This window comes from Megalops cyprinoides, chromosome 3, assembly GCF_013368585.1.
Source record: "Megalops cyprinoides isolate fMegCyp1 chromosome 3, fMegCyp1.pri, whole genome shotgun sequence".
Lineage (NCBI taxonomy): Eukaryota > Metazoa > Chordata > Actinopteri > Elopiformes > Megalopidae > Megalops > Megalops cyprinoides.
Genome location: NC_050585.1, coordinates 19,078,717 through 19,100,694, shown reverse-complemented (window position 1 = coordinate 19,100,694; position 21,978 = coordinate 19,078,717). Strand labels below are relative to the sequence as shown.

The 21,978-nt window shown below is 44.0% G+C and overlaps 2 protein-coding genes across 3 annotated transcripts; one reads left to right on the top strand and one right to left on the bottom strand.

Annotated features, from left to right (window-relative positions):
• Positions 1–623: 623 nt before the first annotated feature.
• LOC118775222 (reticulon-2-like) lies at positions 624–9,677 on the bottom strand. 2 transcript variants are annotated; one of them, XM_036525021.1, is made up of 7 exons: positions 9,313–9,677; positions 6,232–6,439; positions 5,966–6,104; positions 5,328–5,397; positions 4,844–4,890; positions 3,410–3,468; positions 624–2,337 (listed from the first exon to the last, which is right to left on the bottom strand). In XM_036525021.1, the coding sequence occupies exons 2-7, from the start codon at positions 6,435–6,437 to the stop codon at positions 2,241–2,243; spliced, it is 618 nt and encodes a 205-aa protein (XP_036380914.1). In that variant the 5' UTR covers positions 6,438–6,439; positions 9,313–9,677; the 3' UTR covers positions 624–2,240. The 2 variants fall into 2 exon arrangements, with proteins under 2 accessions (XP_036380914.1, XP_036380913.1); XM_036525020.1 differs by having other exon boundaries at positions 9,621–9,675.
• A 2,957-nt stretch (positions 9,678–12,634) lies between these two features.
• ppm1nb (protein phosphatase, Mg2+/Mn2+ dependent, 1Nb (putative)) lies at positions 12,635–21,784 on the top strand. The gene is made up of 6 exons (XM_036525842.1): positions 12,635–13,401; positions 14,134–14,705; positions 17,830–17,947; positions 19,086–19,200; positions 20,687–20,750; positions 21,005–21,784. The coding sequence occupies exons 1-6, from the start codon at positions 13,011–13,013 to the stop codon at positions 21,032–21,034; spliced, it is 1,290 nt and encodes a 429-aa protein (XP_036381735.1). The 5' UTR covers positions 12,635–13,010; the 3' UTR covers positions 21,035–21,784.
• Positions 21,785–21,978: the final 194 nt, after the last annotated feature.

Below are 21,978 nucleotides of genomic sequence, written 5' to 3'. Positions count from 1 at the left end.
ATTGATTGATCAGTATTATACAAGTCATCATATTCAGATATGGACTCCTGTATTAAGACTTCTCTTTCGGTTTGGGTTTAACAGTTTCATTCCTGTGTCTATGGTACAGTACTTTAATCATCACCAGTGCAGTGAGGATGAATACTGACTCCCCCCAGTCCACCAGGGGTGATTTCTCATTTTAGAACAAAATTTGCAGCAAGGTTTCTGAAAGACATCCAAAGCCTCCCTCTCCCAGTCAGTCTCAGGATATATTTGAGGTAGCAAATGTGGGTCCAAGGCAGCCTCATTGCAGCAGTTTGTTATTATAGCACAGGGTTGGACCATTCAATACTTTCAGGGTTATAGCTGTCTCTGAATTTATATCTGTTTGGTTGCTAAATAAAAGACTCATACTATATATGGAAGAAACCACACTGACCTTTCAGGACTGGAATGGTCCTGCCTTTGTCATTAGTAACAAATGGGTAGCATTAAAATAATCCAAGCACTGAAGACACTATCATGCTATTTTACCACAATTCAAGGCTGCTAGGACCATGTTAAAAGCACCATGATGATCACTGCAACAATGGGAGAGCAGTCAGTGGCTGGGCAATCACACACATGTATGTGCTGACAAGAACTGTGTCTGCACAAATTGCCATGACAGTTTGAAAGACAAAGAGAGTGCTAGAGCAATCACATGACAATGAGGGGCAGAAATCTCTATGCAGAGAGGACAGTCAGTCTTTCCAGGATTCAGGGGGGAGGGGTAGGGCTTAGTTACATGTCAATGGCTCACACCTACTGCCTCAGTGATACCTAGGCATTCTTTAAAAGCATGTTGGCAACCCTGCAACTTCTCCTGAACGTCAGTACAAGGGTAAAAACTATAAACAACTGCCACATTCTCACAAGCTGTAGAATGTGATTAAGGGTGAGCTGATTAGAGACTTAAAATGTGACAGCCAAGTTTTCATATCCCTTGTTTTTACAGAGGTCAGGAGAGGTGTTTACAAGCCATTCTGGTGTCCATGTCCATCTGGACAGGGGCCACGGTGGCATAATCTGTCCAGTTAGGGGGAACTGATGGGAGTAATTAAAGCGTGGACTGGATGATCTGTTTCCCAACTCAGGTGCTTGATGGCGATCACGTTTTTTCTCCTGTCCCTGTTCTGACATAACCTGGCTCACACACATCACGTGTGAAGACCTTTATGTCTGGCAATGTATCTTGCTTTAGCCTGCCACACCTTGCATTTGTATTCAGCATGAGTTGCCTGGTAATTGTCAGTCACATATGCCTCTGGGCAGGGGTGGGTGAAGGCACAGACAAGAGAGAATTTGGCAGTTGTGAGTGGACCATGGCCCGAGAAAGGCCATCCTATCCCATGTAAGCAATGCACCGAGGCTGATCCATTATGACGCGGTGTTCCGGACTGAGACTGGCTGATTCCTTACAGCCTGAGAGGTGAGTACCTTACACTAAGCATCTAACCTCCCGACTCTGCCACAGCTCCTCAGATTATGAACAAAGACGTGCACACAGTTACTGGCACACAGAGAGCCCCTTGCCATGACCCGAATGACAGAAACACCATCTGATCACGGCTCCTACTGCTGCCACTTTGGGATTGCTTTCTAGGGACAGTCACTATGAGATTAAAGATTGCTGTAATTTTATGGGGCAAAGTGCATAAAAGAAAGAACAAAGTAGTTTAATAGTGCTTCTGAAAAGCAGTTCCCCCCCCACCATACCACACACACACACACACATACAAATTTAAGTCTTTGGTTTCTGGTTTTCTATTCAATGCTCATCATTGAATTACTTCATTGAAGCTGTTATATTTGGACGAGAGGCCTGCATTCACCCAGTACTGCAGCAGTTACTCCTGCAGAAGTAACAATAGCTGAATAACACTAGCAAAAACTGGCTCTGGCTCTCTCAGAAACTGCACATGTCCATGACCGGTCTAATTGTTTGATTTGACACCAGGATGAACCTAATTTGAATACCGAACCAGATTAATTCTATCTGTAAATACTTCCACGACCAAAGTCCATGATGCCACTATTTTAAATCAGTCTCCCCATCAAAGCACTTTCTTATATGAAAAGATTAAAAAAACACACACACCCAAGAACCTCCCACCCAATTGTGACTCAGCAGACCCCGCCTCACCAGTCCCTGCACACAGGCTATTGCGTTAAGACAAATGAGTGACAGCCTGTAGCCCTGCATTTTCTCCCTATCCTTATTTTGATTTGGTTCTGGATTTGGGTCCGTGTGTGGGTGGGGGTGGGGGTGCAGGAGCAGGGGTGCGTTTGGCCATCTGAGCCAACTGCCGAAATCTGTGGAGCAAAATGAAAAGGAGGAAAATGAGTTTATGTAAATTTGCGGAGTGGTTATGGAATTTAAGAGAATCAAAGCATGAGGATTTTTTAAAATATGACAATAGTTGAAGATTGGACCCTTGGCATATTATGCTTATCAAATACACCATATACCATGTAAATGGCATCACAAAATTATTGGAAAAGGACCCTGTTTTTTAACCTTTGTATTTAACCAGATTTAAGATAGACGAGATTCTGTTTCCCGCATTAACACTGGTCTGGGTTAATTAGAGATTTTTCCCTGTTCTGTTCTGTTACTCTTCCTCTCCCACATCTATATCTCAGTCTCAGTCTTTCTCTGCTCTAGCCCCCCTGATAATGGAATTAACTGTCTACTAACATTAAGGGTTGGGAGATTTGTTAGTTCCTAAATATGAGGTCCCTTAAAAATCTTTCTACTCTCTATTTTCAGTAATCCATGTTTCATTTGATGTGCCCCATTAAGTCAAATATTCATGTGCCCTCATGGTGGATTTTCTCCTCACTCTGATCATTTCTGAACTCATTTAACATTTGTTTAAATGGCTCAATTTTCAGTTTGATTCCACTTTAACTAATGTAGCGTTCTGCTCTTAAAAACGCATTCAGATGTGAATTTGATTCCAGCAGTATATGGGTGGCAGTGTAGCACAGTGGCAAGGAGCAGCACTCGTAACAAAAAGGTTGCTGGTTTGATTACCCACTGACGCATTGCTTTTGTATCCTTGGACAAGGTATTTAACCCAGTATTGTACAGTAAATATTCAGCTGTATAAATGTAAAAATTGTAACCTATGTAAATCGCTTTGTATAAAAGCGTCTGAGCATCTGCTAAATGACAATGCAATGCAGATGTAAAGGTTATGTAGATTTTATTGGATGTTGCATTTGTTATTGTAATTAATGCATACCCCTTCTTGCAGCACCTCTACGAATAATAATAATAATAATAATAATAATAATAATAATCACATTCATCTTCATCATCATAGACATTAGCAGGTCTATAGAATGGAATGCAGACAGAAAGATTCAGCCCAGTACTTACAGGTTTTTGATTTTTTTTGTACAAGACGTGACTGCCCTCACAACCTTGTCGATCCGTTCCTGTCACACAAAGAGAGGGCAGACTGAGTTACAGATGCTGTGGCTCTCAGTACAACTGCACAGCTTGGTGTTGGAGTTACCAAGTGTCTGGTTCTGGTCCAGAATGTCAGATTCTGATGGAGCTTGTACAGTGTCTGATCAAAGGATTAAATCAAGAGATTAAATAGGTCGGCTGTGGTCATTTGATAATTAATTTAGAGTTCCCAGAGCTCCTGAGCTATCCATAGTAACAGTCATCATGCTAACTGATCATGGTTTTAGCCATGTGACAATTCTAAATGGTTTTACAGTGGTAAGGGTTGGATATTCTGTGTCCAAATGCCAGAAAAAGACTCTCTAAATAAGAGGTATCTGATAAATGTATTACAGTAGACCACAAATGCAGGATCCTGGAAACTTATTGGTGCCAGTTTGGGCCATTGTCATGTGTACTGAATCCAGTTCAAAGTTAAAAAATCATTTCCGTGAGGGAGTAATTTGGCAACTTGCAATTTAGACAAACTGCCAGCATTACCAGACTCTAAGCACAGTCCAATAGATACAGTTGTAGGCTGCCTAGCAGTCTAATTACTTTTGAGCAGTATTAGACTAACTAGCTATCAATACCTTGACTCCACTTACCTCAGATGGGAACGACAGGATTATTTTAACTACTTATTCTCACTTTGTGATCAGTGAATTGGAAAAATCTCTATATAAAAATAATGTATATTTAAAAATACTACACAAGTACAAGGTACTCTCTGCTTTTTTGCTTGGCCTTTTTTCAGAGAGGGGTTTTGTCACAAGCCAGACATAAAGGATGAGGAAGCGAGGAGGTGATGGGATTTGAGTTAGGGCTGGCTGAAACGACAGGTGCAGGGACATGTGGTAACACACCAGCAGTACCATGCACAGGCCAAGGACCACGGAGAAGAGGCCAGTAAACAGCGCTAACTCAACACAGACAGGTGTCTGCCCAAAGCATGAGGTCACCAGACGCCACCTGCGGGAGGGGCTCAAGCCCTGCAGGACCCACCGACTCCAGCCAATCCCAGACCCGGCTTTTAATCTGCTTCCACTACCTAAATGATTTCCCCACATGATGGAGGGCTGTCCTGGGAAAAGGTAATAACTCACCGAATTTTTTTTTTCTGAGAAATGACAGTTGGGTGCCTGAAAGACTGATTGAATCCCCTTGAATAACGGCTATTGCGGCATCAGTTCTGTCGGCAGCAGAAGGTCAAAACGAAAATGAAGGGAATTATGTTGGCTGTGGGCCATTATTTATTATCTCAGAGAGCATTTGCACGTTTAGCACCTCCCAAATCCTGATTTTCAGTGTGGCTGGGCTGTGGAGGTGAAAAGGTTTCAGGCGAGAAACTAAAGGACCTACCTGTTGTCGTTTGTAGAACAGGGGCAGGGAGAAGACACAAATCACACCTGATACACAGGACAAGGAGGAAAGGAGATGCCCTTTACATATGCAGATGTTACTCAAAGCACTGGACATTTACCTATTCTGGCAGACATTCATAATATAACTGACATAATTATTATTGATGTTAAATTACTAAAACCTGCAAATACAACCTGATGTTATCAACCATAAACCTTTTTGATGTCAGTGTGGAACAGGAGTGACTTGCAGTTGGTGTCTGAAAAAAAGTGGAATAGGTTTGGTCGCAGAATGAATGTAGTGTCAGGATGAAGTGGAGTGAATGTGAAGCCAGTGGGAACAATAAGTTTTCCAAACAGGTTTGCTTAGGGGTGACTCTGGAATTAAGGTGAACAGAAGCAGAGAGGATTCAGTGGAGTGGGTGCAGCAGTGTCCATCAGCATATGCAATGGCTGTTTTGGAGTCAACAAGAGGGCCTTACCAATGATCAGCAGGGTGAGGCCATTGCAGAGAACTCCCACGTAGGTCAATAGGTACATCAGCAAAATGAACTGAAAACAGAACACATATTTAACACAGTCATTGAAGAACCGTGCAAAGACTAGTGTTATCAGTGACAAACCATAATGACAAATATGTGAATTTCATGTCAGCAACATTTCAGCTGCCAGGTTGTGTATGGTTGTGAATTATTCTACCTCAAATTGCATGGAGGCACACACAATGCTCTTCTGGGATAATTTACTTTTCCCTTTCACGTGTACTGTTACAGTGGATGGCAGCATGGTGTTGCAGGTAAGGAGATGTGTTTATAACCCAAAGTTAACAGTCCTCTACTGCCCTACAAATATCCTTTCCAGCAGCAACCTGGCTTTACCAGGAGGTCTTCCATCCATATAAGAAGCAAGCCCAGCTCCACTTAGCTTCAGTCATCAGACAGAAGATGCCTACAGAAAGGTATGGCTGCTGGCTTTTTTAAAAAAAAGATTTCTGGGTATGATGGACATAATGTAACTTTCCGACAGCCAGACTGGACCAGACTGGTGGGGAGGAGAGGCAGGAACAGAGAGGGAGCATCACAGAATGTAAGCCTACTTTTTTTAAAATGCGGATTCATACCTTGAGCGTGTCGAACAGGCTGGCGACGAAAAGCAACCGATTGACTTCCGTGACGCCAGTGGCCAACATGACAACAATGCGGTGAACGTAAAACACAGTCTGATCCTCCGTCAGCGTGCTGTCAGTGTCCAGGAAGGACCTGGAGAAGGAGACCCAGACACACACACACACAAACATGTTTGAATTGATTCACACCTGACAGAGCGAGTGGGGCAGGAGATGGGGTGCTGGAAGGACCAAGCAGGGCTGTTTTTAAGTGCACTCACTGGAAAGGGTGGGCCCCACTGCTCCAGCGCAGCAGCTCCAGGACCTTGAAGAGGAGGCGCACGGGAACGGTGAAGCACATCACAGCCAGGGAGAGATGAGAGACCACGGTGATGGCGCTGAGCTGGAACATGCAGAGCAGACCCACCACCAGCCCCGTGAACACGATCCCTGTCCGCTCCATTTCCCGCCAGTAGATCAGGTCCATCACTGAGGAAAGAAGGGAGGAGAGAGGGATGATAGGAAGGGAAAGGAATGAAGGGAATGTGGAAAGGAGGAGGGATAGAGGAGGGGAATAAGCATGAGAAAAAAGGACAGAAGGAAGGAGGGTGTGAGGAGAAATGGACGAAGACAGAAAACAGAGAGACAGAGAGAGTTGTTCTAATCCAAGTCCATTTTCCTTCACAAAGAGTTGGAGATTGACCCCATGTCACAGACAGAAATTGGACGAGGAGAGAGGGAGAGAGACAGGCAGTATGAAGACTTTTGGCAGCCTCTGGTGCACAGGATTCTATTTCTTTCAGTCAGTGGATCTGTGTGGTACAGATGGAGTACAGTAACATCATGATCCTAAGCACACTTTTAAAATTACACTTGGGTTTGCTGCCTTCCTTCTACAGCAAGTTCAGGGGTCAATCATGTTCCAAATGGACCTTGCAAAAACAGAGCAGCAGTATTCCTTGGCTGCTGGGAGCAAGTGGGCAGAGGAGCTGTGAGGAATTCAGGCTGTGCTTAATATAGACAGGATGGGAGGGGGTTGGAAGGGAGACCAGGGTAGTGGGTCTCTGACGCTAAACATTGCCACTAAAAGCACCTGCTGACAGTACTCACTACCGCCTTCCCTGTATGCCTGGTCTACCCTCCTCTGCTCTGCTCTTCAGTCACACCACAGCCAGCACGTAACGTTCTCATAACGTTTCACCACTGCATTGCCCTCACCTTACTGTCAGAACGACAGCACGAGCTACTGTAGGACTCTGCCATTGGCTGTAGAACACCACTTTCCATCTCACAGGGAGATGACGTCACAGTAGCTTTTCGATTTGATTGGACCAGCTGTGTCCTTTTTGCATGTCAGTACACCCCCATTCACAGCAGTCTGGCCATTCTTTTCTACGGTTTTACATGGATGAGTCATAGGCAGAGTCCTCATTCATTACATAAAAGAAGGTTATGATTCCTCATTGTTGAAGATGCCTGAAATCAGATAAAACAACCTCAAGAGTTTTGTAAGCCTTTACCACTATTGTATGGCTGAAACATTTTTTTTTCTGTGTCAGTATACATTTTAATATAAGCTATTAAAATGTATACTGTACATTTTTTTTTTGCAAGAGTTCATCTCTCCCTCATAATTTTTTCAAAATCCACACATTAGGGATTCGCTCCTTTTTACATACTCCCTGTTTTTGAGAAAAGTGAAAAACCTGATTTATGAAGTATACATTTCTACCAGCCTGCATCTGTGGCTTTCACCAGGGTGCTTTGTAGTCTGCACCTGAAACTGAGGTTAAAACCAAGCATCAGCTGGGTCAGCTGATGCTGATACACCCAGAGACCCAATGCCTTATGCAGGAGACAAGTGACTGCAGGCTGCATCACTTCATCCACTGAAGTCTCTTATATAAAGAGGTCAACCAACAGCTGAGAAAAATATTCAGCCTACAAACAAAAAGAGTCTGGGAATTTCAATTATGTTTCAGATGTCAAATATTAGATATGAAACACTCTGAGACAAAGTATACTGAGATTTTGTTGGGATTGACGCCTTAGTAGGAAGCCTTTACATTTTTGCCTTAGGATACCAAAATTCACTACCCAAGCTCCGAGTTCAGTATCATTAAAGTCTCACTCGATAACACGTGTTAAACAGCATGTAAAGCCTCAAGGCACAAGTAACATTCAGTGAGCAACACATCATCACCTCCATGGAGCTGTCTCCATTGCTGCAACCAAAACCTGAGTGTGAAACCAGGGGAGTTGAAGAGTTGGAGGGAATCAATTTGGTGAGACATCAGGGGAATCTACTCTGTATGTTTCTAAAAGTCAGTAAGGAAAGCCACATTGGAAGCCACCTGTTCATGCAGAGGTGATGACAGGAGGCCTCTGGCTGCACTTTATTCACCATCACTAATTACATTACATTATGGTCATTTAGCAAATGCTCTTATCCAGAGGTTATAATTTGCATAGGTTACAATTTTGTTCATTTATATAACTGGATATTTACTGAGGCAATTTTTAGGCTAAGTACCTTGCCCAAGGGTACAACAGTGCCCCTGCGGGGAATCAAACCTTTCGGTTACAAGTCCTACTCTTTACTACTACACCACACTGCTGCCATAGTGGTAATGATTACTTACATGCCCTAACATAAATAAATAAGGAATATGGGAGCTGAATATCTCATTATAGTACAATATATCTGTGCTGCTACTTCTACTACACACCATTTTCTGAAGATATACATACTCTCTACAATTTAAATTTACTATTCACATATTGGTTTATGTAAAGCATCTTTCCATGCACTCTGATTTACCCTTATTTATATACACATGTATCAGTATTAGTTACTTTAAGTGCTTTACCAGATGCATGTTTGTACTATATGTATAATAAAGATACTACAATATTTCAATTCCATTTCGCTGAAGGCAACTGTAATGACAGTTTAATTGCATGTGTATTTCAGAACAGCTGAGTTGAGCATTCAGAAGCACTTAGATCTACACACACTCTCACCCACACACACACACACACACACACACACACACACACAGATGCACATACAAATGAGATTACGCCATCAGAATTGAAGCCTGTTTCTATAACCAAGATAGCAGGGGCTTCATATGACTTAACACTCATTACCACAGGTGCAAATCTACAGCTGCAGATCGTCTTATTACACTGAAGGCAATGGAATCTTTCACCTTACAAAGGAAAGCTTTCCCACACACACATCCACACACATATATATCAATGCTTCCCCTGTAATGAGTTCTAACACAGCCAAAAATCTAAAGCCACAATCAAGTCACAGACATCCCAGCACAATTCTTACAGTCATGAGGGCTCACCTCACTATTCTGACCCTAGGTCTGCTTTCTCACCGATCAGTTAGCCCTGTAAATCCTGACGACAAGTAGGAAGTCCGAAAGTCCAGCTACGAAATGACCCCCCAAAATAGTAGCCCCAACAGGTCAGGGTGGCTCCAATGAAGAAGCTTCCAGACACGCGTGAGACCGGCCCACCACGCCCCAGTCTGGTCCCCAACCAAAGTGTCCTGTGCAGAACCGTCACTGAAGCTCCCACTGCAAGCTGCCCCGAATGCCTTTCGGACTGACTGCTGCCCCGGTGCCTGCGTTCCTTGGTCTGTACACCTCACCTTTGCTGGCCATCTTGGCTGCTTCTGTAACGAAGCCCCTCGCCCAGCCGCCCTGCTATCCCCCTTCCCTCTGAGCTGTTTTTGGCTGCCCCAGCGCCGTCAGCAGTAAAGAGCCCAGTTGGTGTAATTATATCTGGCTGATTGTGCACACCCCCCCACCATACACTCACACACTCTCTCACACACATGCATGTGCACTGAGTGGAGGGGAACTCGAGATATCTGTGTGTCAGTGCAGACAGACAAGATTGGCAGTCTCCTCTGAGATCTTTTGCATGCAATTGACCCATTCTCTAACTGACACCTGGGGCATCATCACTATGGAGATAGCACTCAAAGTACCAGCCCCCCCCCCCCCCCCCCCCCCCCAAGTCACATACTGAAGTCTGACTGAGACACACACAAGGACATGATTGTGATCACAGAAGACAAGGATTTGTTTTTGTTTATTTATTTTCTATTTTGAGCGTTGACTGATTCATTATCTGAAACTGCTTTTTTTCCATTTGCTGGGGTCACAGTGAGTCCATCTAATACATGTTTTTGTCCTTCCAAATATCATGTTAATACTTTTGATTAGCTAATGTTTCTGCATGCAAAAAGCTGCCAAATTTCATTTGTGTAATATTATTCAGATGCCACACTTTTTGCATAAGCTTGCAAACTACACAAGTTGATAAGTTGCAGTGCTGTTGAAGAATAAAAATTGTTAGCCACAAACTGTATAGTCACATTTATTCTAAGCCTGACAGTATAGATTAATATAATTAATTAGCTAAGAAATATCACGTTTTGTACCTTATAATCAAGGAGGTAAATATAGCTAATGTCATTACTTCTTCAAACAAGCAAATAAATAAATATCTGACCATAGATTGCCACCACTATATTGTTTAATATGGTTACTGTTTTAATCAATCTCGTTTTGAAATAAAGGCAACTCTGTAGTATGTCTAGCAGTTAGTTACCTACCTTTTACATATGAGTATGTGTAATTTGCTAGTAACAGTTTAAAGAAAGAAATCTATAATTTACTGATATCTCTGTTTGTATCACTGTTCCCTCTCTCAGTAAAATTCTAGGGGTTGGCACATTGGCTTGGTCTAAGGATGGCATCCATAATCTGTTATAAAAGGAGTACTTGTCCCACACTTCCAGCAAGCACGTGCTTGACAAACGAAAGTGCAATGAATTTACTCTCCCAAGCTCCCCCCTCCCCACCCTTTCAATTGTATGTTAGGGAGGAAAGGGGAGTATAACAGACCAAAAGAGAGGGGTACAGGGTTTGGGATTGAGTGTGAGTTTGCCTTGCCTTTTGTGTATATAATATAATTTTGTTCCCAAGCAACTTTCAAATGGTGTAGACAAAAAGCCAGCTGATTACAGACCTGACACAAAAATTACAACAGCACTAACCCACTACCCTGCACAAGACAGTGTAAAGAGTCAGGGTCCAGATCATATGTACATATACACACATCAAGATCACACATGTATGGAAATGGAAGGGTAAAAAGGTCAGTCTAAAATGTTAAAGGGTGAATGTGCTGCCGTTGCTAGTGTCAGGGTGGGGGTCAAACCTAACCCAGACCTCACCAGAAAAACCAAAGAGATTAGCTTGTGGACCTGCTCATGATGGACTTGTGTCTAAATTGTGAAACAAATAGATATTATTAGTGTTCTAGTATTCAACTAAGATGTGATATCAGACGCTGTCTGTGAAAGCACTGTACTTAAATGTTATGTTCATTAAAAAAACCCTGAAAAGGGAAAAAAAGTGTAGACTTAATTCATGGAAAATGGATTCCTGGGAAATGAGGTTGTCAGGGTGGCAAAACAGTGGATTTCAGAAGTCAGTGTGGTGAGCAATAGCCCTGCTGCCACTGTCAGTGGAATTGGGTTAGACAGTCTGGGGGGGATTACACATCAAACTCAAAGGCAGGGATTATGCAAACTGCCATCCTGTCCCTCTGATTACAAATCATGAATCATAAACCAGTGTTTGACTATACATTTGTCAATGATTAGGGTGAGGTTTGTCGTTGGTCATTTAATCTGATTCCACATCATGCATAATCCAGTGCTATAATACATGTCTTTCAGCTGCCTAAGTATGGTCAATTGGTCAGTCCCATGGTGCAGTTATGAACTAAATTAATTTTTTCCAGAATTTTTCAGATTTCAATGATAGTCATTTTAAGTCTGTTTACATAAATGAATATTTGTAACTTCTTTGAATATCACTTATGTTCACAGTATATCATGCTGTTCTCTAAGGTGAAACCACATATTTTTGCATATAACACAATACTATAGTCACAGTTTTTGAACCATAAATAGAGACAGCCTATATTTCAAAACTCCACTGCAAAAAAGGAACAGTAAATTTGACAATCCTTTTGTAAATTAACTGTAGTAAATACTGAATGTATCTCATACTGAATGTAACTCATCCTATGTGCCATTTCTGTGAGGGGATGTGGTGTGATAGTGCATTTATTTCTATATTCACTTTTTATTATGTAACAAATTGTTCACTCAGCACACACACACACACACACACACACACTTTTGAGGCGTGTACATGAAATAAACCCTGGAGGTCAGGTTCACTTAAGTGCGTCACTGATGGTCTCCGCTCAAGGCATGTGTTACACAGGCAAAGGCTGCGCTGACTCACAAATCACTATAACGTGCTCTGAAGGTTTGCGAATGTGACATCAATTCCTCTGTTTCACTCTCGTCTCTGCAGTATTTTTAGGCTCTTATGAAACACTGGCGGGGCTGTAATCTGCAGGGTGGACATCCAGTATCCAAACTCATCAATGGAGGAGATTAACCGAGAGAGCAGTAAAGCGCAAGAGAGGGAGGGGAGGAGGGGGGGAGAGAGAGAGAGAAGAGAGAGAGAGAGAGAGAGAGAAAAGAAGGATGAGCGTGCCCAGGGATAGGTGCACAGAAATAGCCTGGCCAATCACAGGCAAGGCAGGGAAATAGCACAGCCAGGGAGGCTGGTGAGTGAAGGAAATGTACTGAGACACAGAGAGGGAGAGGAGACGCAGGACGGCAGAGGGCAGGACAAAGACAAATGCAGTTGGGGGGAGCTGTCCAGAAAACACCCCAAAAGGACAGAGAGCGAGGAGAGGTGGAGGTCAGCCAATCTGGAGTGAACCCACCGCACTGTCCAAACCACTCTGCATCACCCTCCCTGTCCAGCCATGCTCTGAGTTCTTCCATCTCTGAATTCCACACACGGCTGAGAGCGACACGCCAAACTTGAGCGAGGCACTGGCCTGTGGAGAGGAGAGTGGAGCAGGGAAAAGGAGGAGAGAGAGAAGGAGCAGACAGGCAGAAGGAGAGAAAGAAGAAAAGAAAGAGGGAAAACGAACAGCCATGAGAACTGCCAGGAGAGGCAGCGTGGAGGTGCCCGCCTTCGTCCGGCAGTTGGTCAAGGGGACGGAGAAGATGGTCACCTCGTTCTTCCGAGGGGGCCGAGCTGAGGGGGAGGAAGAGGAGGGGGAAGAGGAGGCAGTTCCCAGCCCCTACCTGGATCGGCCTGTCCTGGAGAAGCACCTGGTGGAGGGGCATGTCAAGTGGGGCGTCAGCTACGCCCTGGCCAGCATGCAAGGCTGGAGGGCTCACATGGAGGATGACCACAACTGCTTCCCCGAGCTGGGCGGCGAGTTGACCAACTGGGGCTTCTTCGCCATCTATGACGGGCATGCCGGGAGCGCGGTGGCACAGTACTGCTCCCAAAACCTGCTGGAATACATACTGGCCACAGGTGACTAATGCCTCCAGACACCCTCCGGCAGCTATGGCATGATTTGCTTTTGACCAGCACCACAGCAGTGTTTCACATTGACTAGGTAGGCAGTTAAGACTGCCACAACAGTGTTTCAGGTTGATTATGTGCACAGATAAAACTGAAACAGTAGTGTTTCAGGTAGACTACGTGCCTAGTTGACACTGCAGAAACAGTGTTTCCTGTTGATTATGTGAAGTTAAGACTGCAACAATAGTGTTACAGATGGATTATGTTCACATTTAACACTGCAACAACAGTGTTTCAGGTTGATTGCTTGCACGGATCAGACATTTGCCATTTATGTTGGTGATAAACAGATAAAAAATACAATTCAATTATTTACACATGCAAATACTGCTGTTAGCAGAGGAAGAAATTATTAGCCATTCATTTTATGTATGGACTGTAATAAGAGACAAAGATGTAAAAAAGTGTCGAACTTTGCTGCCATAACAAAGCACCAATGCAAGATAACATACTCCAAATTGGACATTTTCGAATGTATGTTGACTGTGTGTCCATTTTAGGTATGTGACCATTATGTATTATTCAGCCAGTTCCTCCCATTTGGGGAAACAGATCTGACACAGTTTTGTGCCCTAGATGAAGCCTCTCACTGAATGGGAGCACAGCACACCCCTAGTAAGGCCGTCTCTGACCGAGTGCTCCGCATCTCACAGCAAAACGGGCCCCTTTCTCATTCCCCAGGGGCGATCAAGGCGAAGGAGGACAAGGAGCAGGTGAGCAAGGGGATCCGGGAGGGCTTCCTGCACATCGACCGGCACATGCACGCCGTGGCGCGGCGCGAGGGCTGGGACCGCGGCGGCTCCACCGTGGTGGCCGTGCTGCTGTCGCCGCGCCACACCTACTTCATCAACTGCGGCGACTCGCGGGCGCTGCTGTGCCGCGACGGGCGCGTCTGCTTCTACACCGAGGACCACAAGCCCTACAACCCGCGCGAGCTGGAGCGCATCCAGAACGCTGGCGGCACCGTCGCCATGCAGCGCATCAACGGCTCCCTGGCCGTCTCCCGCGCGCTGGGCGACTTCAGCTACAAGGAGGCGGACTGGCGCCCCGAGACCGAGCAGATGGTGTCGCCCGAGCCGGAGGTGTGCGAGCTGGAGCGCTCGCCTGGCGACGAGTTCGTGGTGCTGGCCTGCGACGGCGTGTGGGACACCATCGGCAACGAGGACCTCTGCGCGTTCGTCCGCAGCCGTCTGCTGGTCTGTGCAGACCTGCGGGAGGTCTGCTCCCAGGTCATCGACCTCTGCCTGTATAAGGTCAGTGCTTGTGGGACGGTGATGGTCAATTCTAGAGGGTGCTTGTGAACATGAGTGGGAAGGAGGCAGGGGTGAGCATGCAAGCCTTAGAAGTTTGCTTTGCATTATGGAAAAGTTGTTATTAATAAAGCCACCATGTACCTGGCGATCGGGCAGAAAACAACAGCTAGGTCAGGCCTGAAAACTGAATACAACTTCAGTCATGACAACAGGGCTGGATTTATTCCATATTCATCCTTAACTTTGACTCACAGTTAGAGACAAGCACATCATCACAAAAACTAACTGAATGAATAGTTTTTTTTTTTAATTGAATGTAACACTTGCATTTATTTAGAAGTCAAACTGCAGATTGAATCTGAGCTGTAGTGTTTGGTTGGTTGGGTGAGGTTGCACTGTAGTTTAACCAGAGCTGGAGCTTGCCCTCTCTCTCTGGAGCTCTATTGTGCTGCTCATGGGCTCTCTGGAGAGATACGCTGTGCTTGTGGTGATTGATCCACAATTCAGAGATGTGCACATGTAGATTAATGCTGCAGCAGAGAGAGCTGATTCCATAGGAATTTCTAAGCTCGGGTAAGAAGTAGGAGCTGGCTTGCCTTAACAGGCTTATCACAGCCCGTCTGAAAGGACACTAACCCTTAACTGGTACAGAAGAGCAACAGTGAGAATAACCACATTTGCATGTCTTCTTAAGCACATTAACTCCATCGTTACATCACAAATGAGGTCACCTGTCAATAATCTTGACACATTTTTCATTCAAATTCTGTTAGTTACAAGAACTTTGATTAAAAGTATAAAAGTATACATTGTATGTCAGTGCTTTGCCACATATAAAATGTTCATTTACAAAAGAAGAGATCCTTCTGGGAGAACATGGACAGTAAACAGTTTCTCTGTGCAATTTATGTACAAGTAGACATAGAAAGATGTTACTTCAGAAGTGTGCTTTTCCTTTGACATGCAAACCATTTCAGTAACTATTAAGAGTCTTGTACGTTGGAGCAATTCAGGTTGCGTATCCTGCACAAGGGTACAATGCCAGTACTGTGCTTGGGAATCAAACCTGCAACCATTTAGGTACAAGTTCCTCTGGTTCAGGTTCACTCATGTCAGCCTCATGCTAATATGTCTGTGAACAGTGTGCGCCAAAACAACCTTGATCCAGGTGAAGGAATTAGTCTGACCTCTAAGCCTCTCGAGCACGTTGCACTGGTTGAACCATGAGGCCCCAATGGCAGAATGCCAACCTCTGCTGGGCAAATAAGTCCAGCCTCGCCTCAGAGCTGCATGGAGATTTATCAAAGTGAGCAGAACAGGAATACACCCTGCTCTCTCAGTTTGTGCACAAGGTTGCCTCCGCCACCAGGTCCCCCAAATCATGCCAGCTCTCTTCATGACATCACACTTTGTAATCCTCTTCATTGTTTGGTCCTAGTTCCATTGGCAACGGGTCCTGACTGCAAGTATATCCACATCTATGCACCTAATATTAAAAATACCTAATTTTTTTTCAGTTGTTATTATGAATTATGTATAAATTAAAGTTGGCATCAAATGGTTAAGAAATGATAAATATAGATATTTTAAATGAAAAAATACTATTTATTTCAATAATTATCCATTAAGACACTTAACGTAGTGCTATACCTCTCTAGTGTGCTGATTTTGATACATTTCTGCATAATTAATGAGAACAATAAGTACCAGTATTACTCAGAATATCTTTGACTGAAGATTTCAACTTTTTAGAGCACTGGATGAAATAGAAATGAATGCATGACTGGCATTTAAAGCGCTTACATTTTTTTGGTAAATTCTGAATCACAACAACTTGAAATTTTGGCCTTAGGTGGCCTACTGCTGGTCCTGACGCAGTCATGAATGAGAGAGGTTCTTGGAACTAAGCGTATTTCTTGTTCATACAAATGCACATCGAATATTGTGATTAAATGCAATGTTAAGAATCTGAGAATAATGCAGTTAGGTCACACTGTCAGGTCCAGCTCACATTCCCCTGCTTGCCAAAGCAGGACACGGCCAGGGACGCAAGTATCAGAGTGGTGGGAACAGACTTAAAGGGCCAAATCTGGAGCAGACGTGCGGAGTCTGTTAGAGTTGGTCTTGAAAAATAATCCTAAAAAAAGCCTAATCCCATTAAGAAACAGGGTAAGAGTATTCTATAAAAGGGAGAGAGAACTCTGAAGTGCTCCGAAGGTAGTAGGCATTCACGTCAAAACAACATTCATAGGAGCAGTAAGTGGGTTCAATCAAGTTTTTTACATTTCAAATTGCTGCTGCTAAAAAGGAGACTTTGCAGAGGGCACTTTGGCACTCGTGATTGCCGTGCACACTGAACTTGAACAACACTTGAACAAATGAGCTTACAGTGTGCTGTTTGCTTAACAGAAGTATTATGCGCATCTTAATGTAATCAGGGCATCATGGCCGAAGTCAGGAAGGGATTATAGAGCTAATCCGGAAATAGACCCTGTACAAATTCTCAAACCAATCCAACCCACTGCAGCAAGGCCTGTGGAGATGAGGCGGGAGCTTACCAGAAGACCCCCAACCAGGGCAACTTGCGTAACTTATATTTACACAGAAATATTTTTCACCAAGCAACCAAATGATTTCCCCCAAGCAGTCTGTGTTGAGCCCCTTGTTCAAGTGCAATATAGCAGCTTCCTGTCTAAGAAGTGAACCTTCCAGTCAGAAGCTGGGTGCCATAAATACTTCTTCAGACTGCCTCTGGTGATTTTTTTTTATTAGATCCTTGCTCATTTAAAATTCACTCTGAGAGGTGAACCTCAGCATGGTTAGTTGTTGTACATCTTTGTCAAAGTGGGATCAGCATATTAAATTTCTATATTTTACGAAGCCACTTTTTAAATAAGTAATTGATTTTCCTGTCCTTATGAATTTGTACTCACTTTTGGGGCTGGCACTAGAACCACACATAATCCCTCAAATATTGCTAGATAAAACTTCCCCCTCTGATTGGACATGAACCCACACACACCCCCTGGAGACCTCTGGCCATGCCTTTCACACTGTCCTTCATCGTCCTGCTGATCAGAGCTGCACAGTGACCCCGCCCTCCCCTCCCTGCTTCCTTCCTCAGGGCAGTCTGGACAACATCAGCATCATGATCGTCTGCTTCCCTGGCGCCCCCCGGGTGTCCCCCGAGGCACTGCGGAGGGAGGCTGAGCTGGAGGACCTCATCGAGACCAAAGTGGCAGGTACAGTGCCAATGAGAGCGTCTGGGAGTGCTCAGGCACTGCAGATGTGTCTATGCAGGCTCTCGTAATGAGCCAGTAACTGAGCTGCGTCAGAAACATGACAATTTGACCCCTTAGCCCACACAGTCTCGGAAATAGATATGTGCGTCATGATTCAATTTAGGACATGCTTTTCATCCAGTTCAGTTGTCAGGCAAGGAATGCTTTCACGTTTTGTGTTTTGCTCCATGGCAAATACCGAAATGGCATTAGAGAGGGGTGAAATGAGCCTGATGGATTTACTGATTGAATAACAGGTGATATCATACTGAGATCCCACATTCTGATCGACACCTGCTCATTGAAACTGAACACCTGCCTGTGGAATACAAAGAGCTTACAGAAAATGCCAGTGGTGATGAGCCAAACCTGCAGTCTGTTACAGTCAGTTTTAAAGCCAGATATAGAAAAGATGCCCTCACAAGCCTGTTGTCTATGACCTTAAATGATCATGAGACTGAAACCAGGGCTACACAATATTGACTGAGGTGATTGTAAAGTCGACTGGCATTTTAGCTTTTTTGGATTTTTTCCCCAAAAATCACATCCAGTTTTACAAAAACAAAAAGGCCAAATTAGCAAAAACTTGCATTCTGAGCTATAATTGTAAAGCAGACTCATTTCTGACCAGACAGATTGTTTTCATTTTTGCTTTTTCCAAACAAAATATCGCTGAGATCTTTTATTTCGGCCATGTAGCATGATAGTTTTGGCTTTTGTGGCTGACAGATGACATCACGTTGTCTCAGATTTTGGATTCTGACTGGCAGCCCTGGCTGGAAAAAAGCCCAGCACACAGGCGAGGGCTACAGGGCTGATACTGAGAAGCACTCTTAAGCACATTCTCTCTCTCTCTGTCTCTTTCTCTCTCTCTCTCTCTCTCACTCACTTTTTCCATACTACATTCATTTACTATCAGTACAGTAAACTATAGTAATGCCTCCACTGAACTGGTACCAATCCACATGTGTGTTTCCACCAGATGATCTGTGCTGTCACTCTAAGACCTTGCTAGGTTAAAGTATATGCATTTGTCTGAGCTACCTTGGAGTCTTCCTTTGCCTTGTATCCACCTCTGTCCCCCTCTCTTGTGCTACAGACATCTTTGAAGAGCTGAGAGCAAGGGACGAGGAGCCAGACCTGCTGTACGTGTTGAACGAATTGGCAGCAGCAAACATCCCTGGCCTACCACCAGGGGGCGGCATCACCAGCAAGTGAGTGGCAAATGATTTGGTGGCAGAGGACATGAGAGCAGTGTAGGATTATGTTATAGGGTAGTAGTGGCAGCACAGAGCACCAGGGCACATTTGTGCAGTAGCACAGAATGACAATGTGGAACATTAATAGTGCACAAATACAATAAAAGCATATATAGTAAGTATGTGACAGCTATCACACTGGAGCAGCAAACACCTTAGGGCAACAGCAATGAAAATCAGCAGCAATACAGCAGCTGCTGTGAAAATCTCAGGAGAGCTACTAGCATAAGAGCAGGATGATGAGGCTGCGTTCTAAGGCTTGATTTAAGCCGCACAGTAGAAAGGGCTTGTCTGGAAGCGCCTTCCTGCAGAGTAGTGCCAGAGAGCAGAAGACCCAATCCCCCACGGTGCCATGATCAAGTTCTTGGCACAGATAGGAGACAGGTGGTGTTTGACCTAAGGGGACATGGGGTGTTTTAAGGGAAAGGAGGCTTTGCAGGCATGTGGGGTTAGTACCCTGTAATATCTAATAACACTAAGGGTGAGATTTTACAATTAAAGGAGCTCTTTATCTGCTGTCAGCCCTGGGAGAGCAGTCTGGGGGGCGATGGGGGCTGTTTGGTGGGGTTTAGAACACACGTGCAGTGCTGCTCTGAACATATTGCATTCTGCGTGGATTTGTCAGGACGGCCTGCAAACGGTGCATTGGTGTAGACTCAGGGAGTCTACTTACAAAACCCAGCATGGATGATAATCCTCCGCCTGCCATACTGTGGGAACCGCCCAGACCATGGCTCCTTACTAGAAGCACCAGTTTGCTTTTGTCCAACAGGCAGGAGCTGTTTTTGGCGCTGATTTTGGTCATTTAGCACCAAGCTGACATGAGTCCAGAAAGCTCTGGCACCTTTATCCTGGCACTGATCTGGTTATCAGGTGTTTCTTGGGCACCTTGGCAGGCAGGAGGTTGTTGATTCCTTATATTGGATCTTACAGAGACACTTGATGTGTGGCTGCCCTGGCCGTAGTTGGTCAGGAGTTGACCCCGCTTAAATGTGTGCACTCCAAAGAGTCTGGCAACGCCAGACACTGACACTCCCTGCCCCCAACATCCGAACGGTTTCCTCCCTTAAACCAACTGCCATGACACATCCACATCTGCAAACTATCCAAATATACAGGGTGTGGTACACAATCAGTCAGAATGACTGAGATGAAGGTACTTGAAGATGAAGAAGGTTGAAGTGGTTAATCAGTTTTGAGGTGCCTTTCCTGAATTCACATCACTAACAACCTGAAAATGATCTGTGCATGTCTCTGGAGGAAGACAGGAGCAGGAGTATGGAGCGGAAGCATGGGGTCACATAAACATGACCTCTTCTCCTAATCACATCAATGAGGGCCAGGTGTGAGAGGACAGAGAAAGTGATTTGATTTAATGGAAGGCATGAAGTGAAAGGGAAAATCAGTATGTCTTTAACCCCATTTTTTTTCTATATTTCAGGAGAAACTGCATCATCGCTGCCTATTACCAACAGAAAGAGGCTCGGAAACCCCGGGTGCCCCTTGTAAGTCTTGTAGGATAAAGTCACTTCAGCATAACTAATTCCCTGGGTAGTAATACTCATGATTACTGGAATAGATTGTGTTTGAAGTGTTGTTTGTGGGTAACTTGTAGGCAATAAATGATTTTACTGCAAAGTGACTGCATGGAAACATTGGGTTAATACCTCTGCTTAGCAATCAATAGTGACGCATGATAAATGAAATGCGGTATCCAGTGGTGACGGTGACGACATTTTCAACTTGTCTGCCGTTTCAGGACCTTGGTGGCTCTGAAGACTCCTTGTAGGGGTAGTTCCCATGGAAACAGAATCTTCAGCTTCACATTCCATCTCCCAGTCTAGCCAAGAAGAGAAGCTCCGCCTCGCGGCTGAGTTCCCCGCCAATTACAAATGGAGAGATATGCACAGGAGGAGGTCCGGACCAACCAGTCAGCACCAAGATGAAGCAAACACAGTCAGTGCTGTCTGGGAAAATCCAATTCACCACAGAGCACATTTAATTTGGAGAGAAATTTGGTTAACATGCATTTCCTTTTTTATTTGTTCAGTTTATGAAATATGACAAATACTACACTGGCATTTTTTAGAGTGTCTGTACATGTACAGTGCCTGGCAAAATATGCATCTAAATTCTGCCAGTATCTCTATTTGTTATATGAGGTTCATGTTTGCCCTAGTTTACAAAAGAGATTTGTGAATTTTAGCAAAAAAAAAAAAAAAAATTACATTAGGCTAATCTGAACCTTGATTTAAAACATGTTCATTCACACTGAGCTGCCAATCATTTTATAGAGCCTTTCACCACAGCAATAATTTGCCAAATTTGAGGCTTTTGTTTTCATATATCACATACCTGTGTATATAGTTAGCAAACAGGACAGGAATTATCATTTTTATTTAAGTATGAATTATTTATAACAGCAAAAAAGGTAACAGGAAGTTAACAGGTAGCAAACAGAAAGTACTTTTTCAGTCTTGGTTGTCTCTTTACCACTTTGTTCAGGGAGTGGGTATATGGTGAAAAAAGTAAATTAATACTAAAGCTACACACTTATTTAAAACAGTGGTTTGACCTCTCAACATGCAAGAGGTCAAATTTTCAAAACGTATATAAAGAATCAATTTAGCATTTTCTTGGTTACTTATTACCTGTTACCAACTGTTCATTGGTTGCTAACTAATGAGTAGCAGTGCATTTTAACTTTAAGAAATATTTATTAACTGTGCAAAA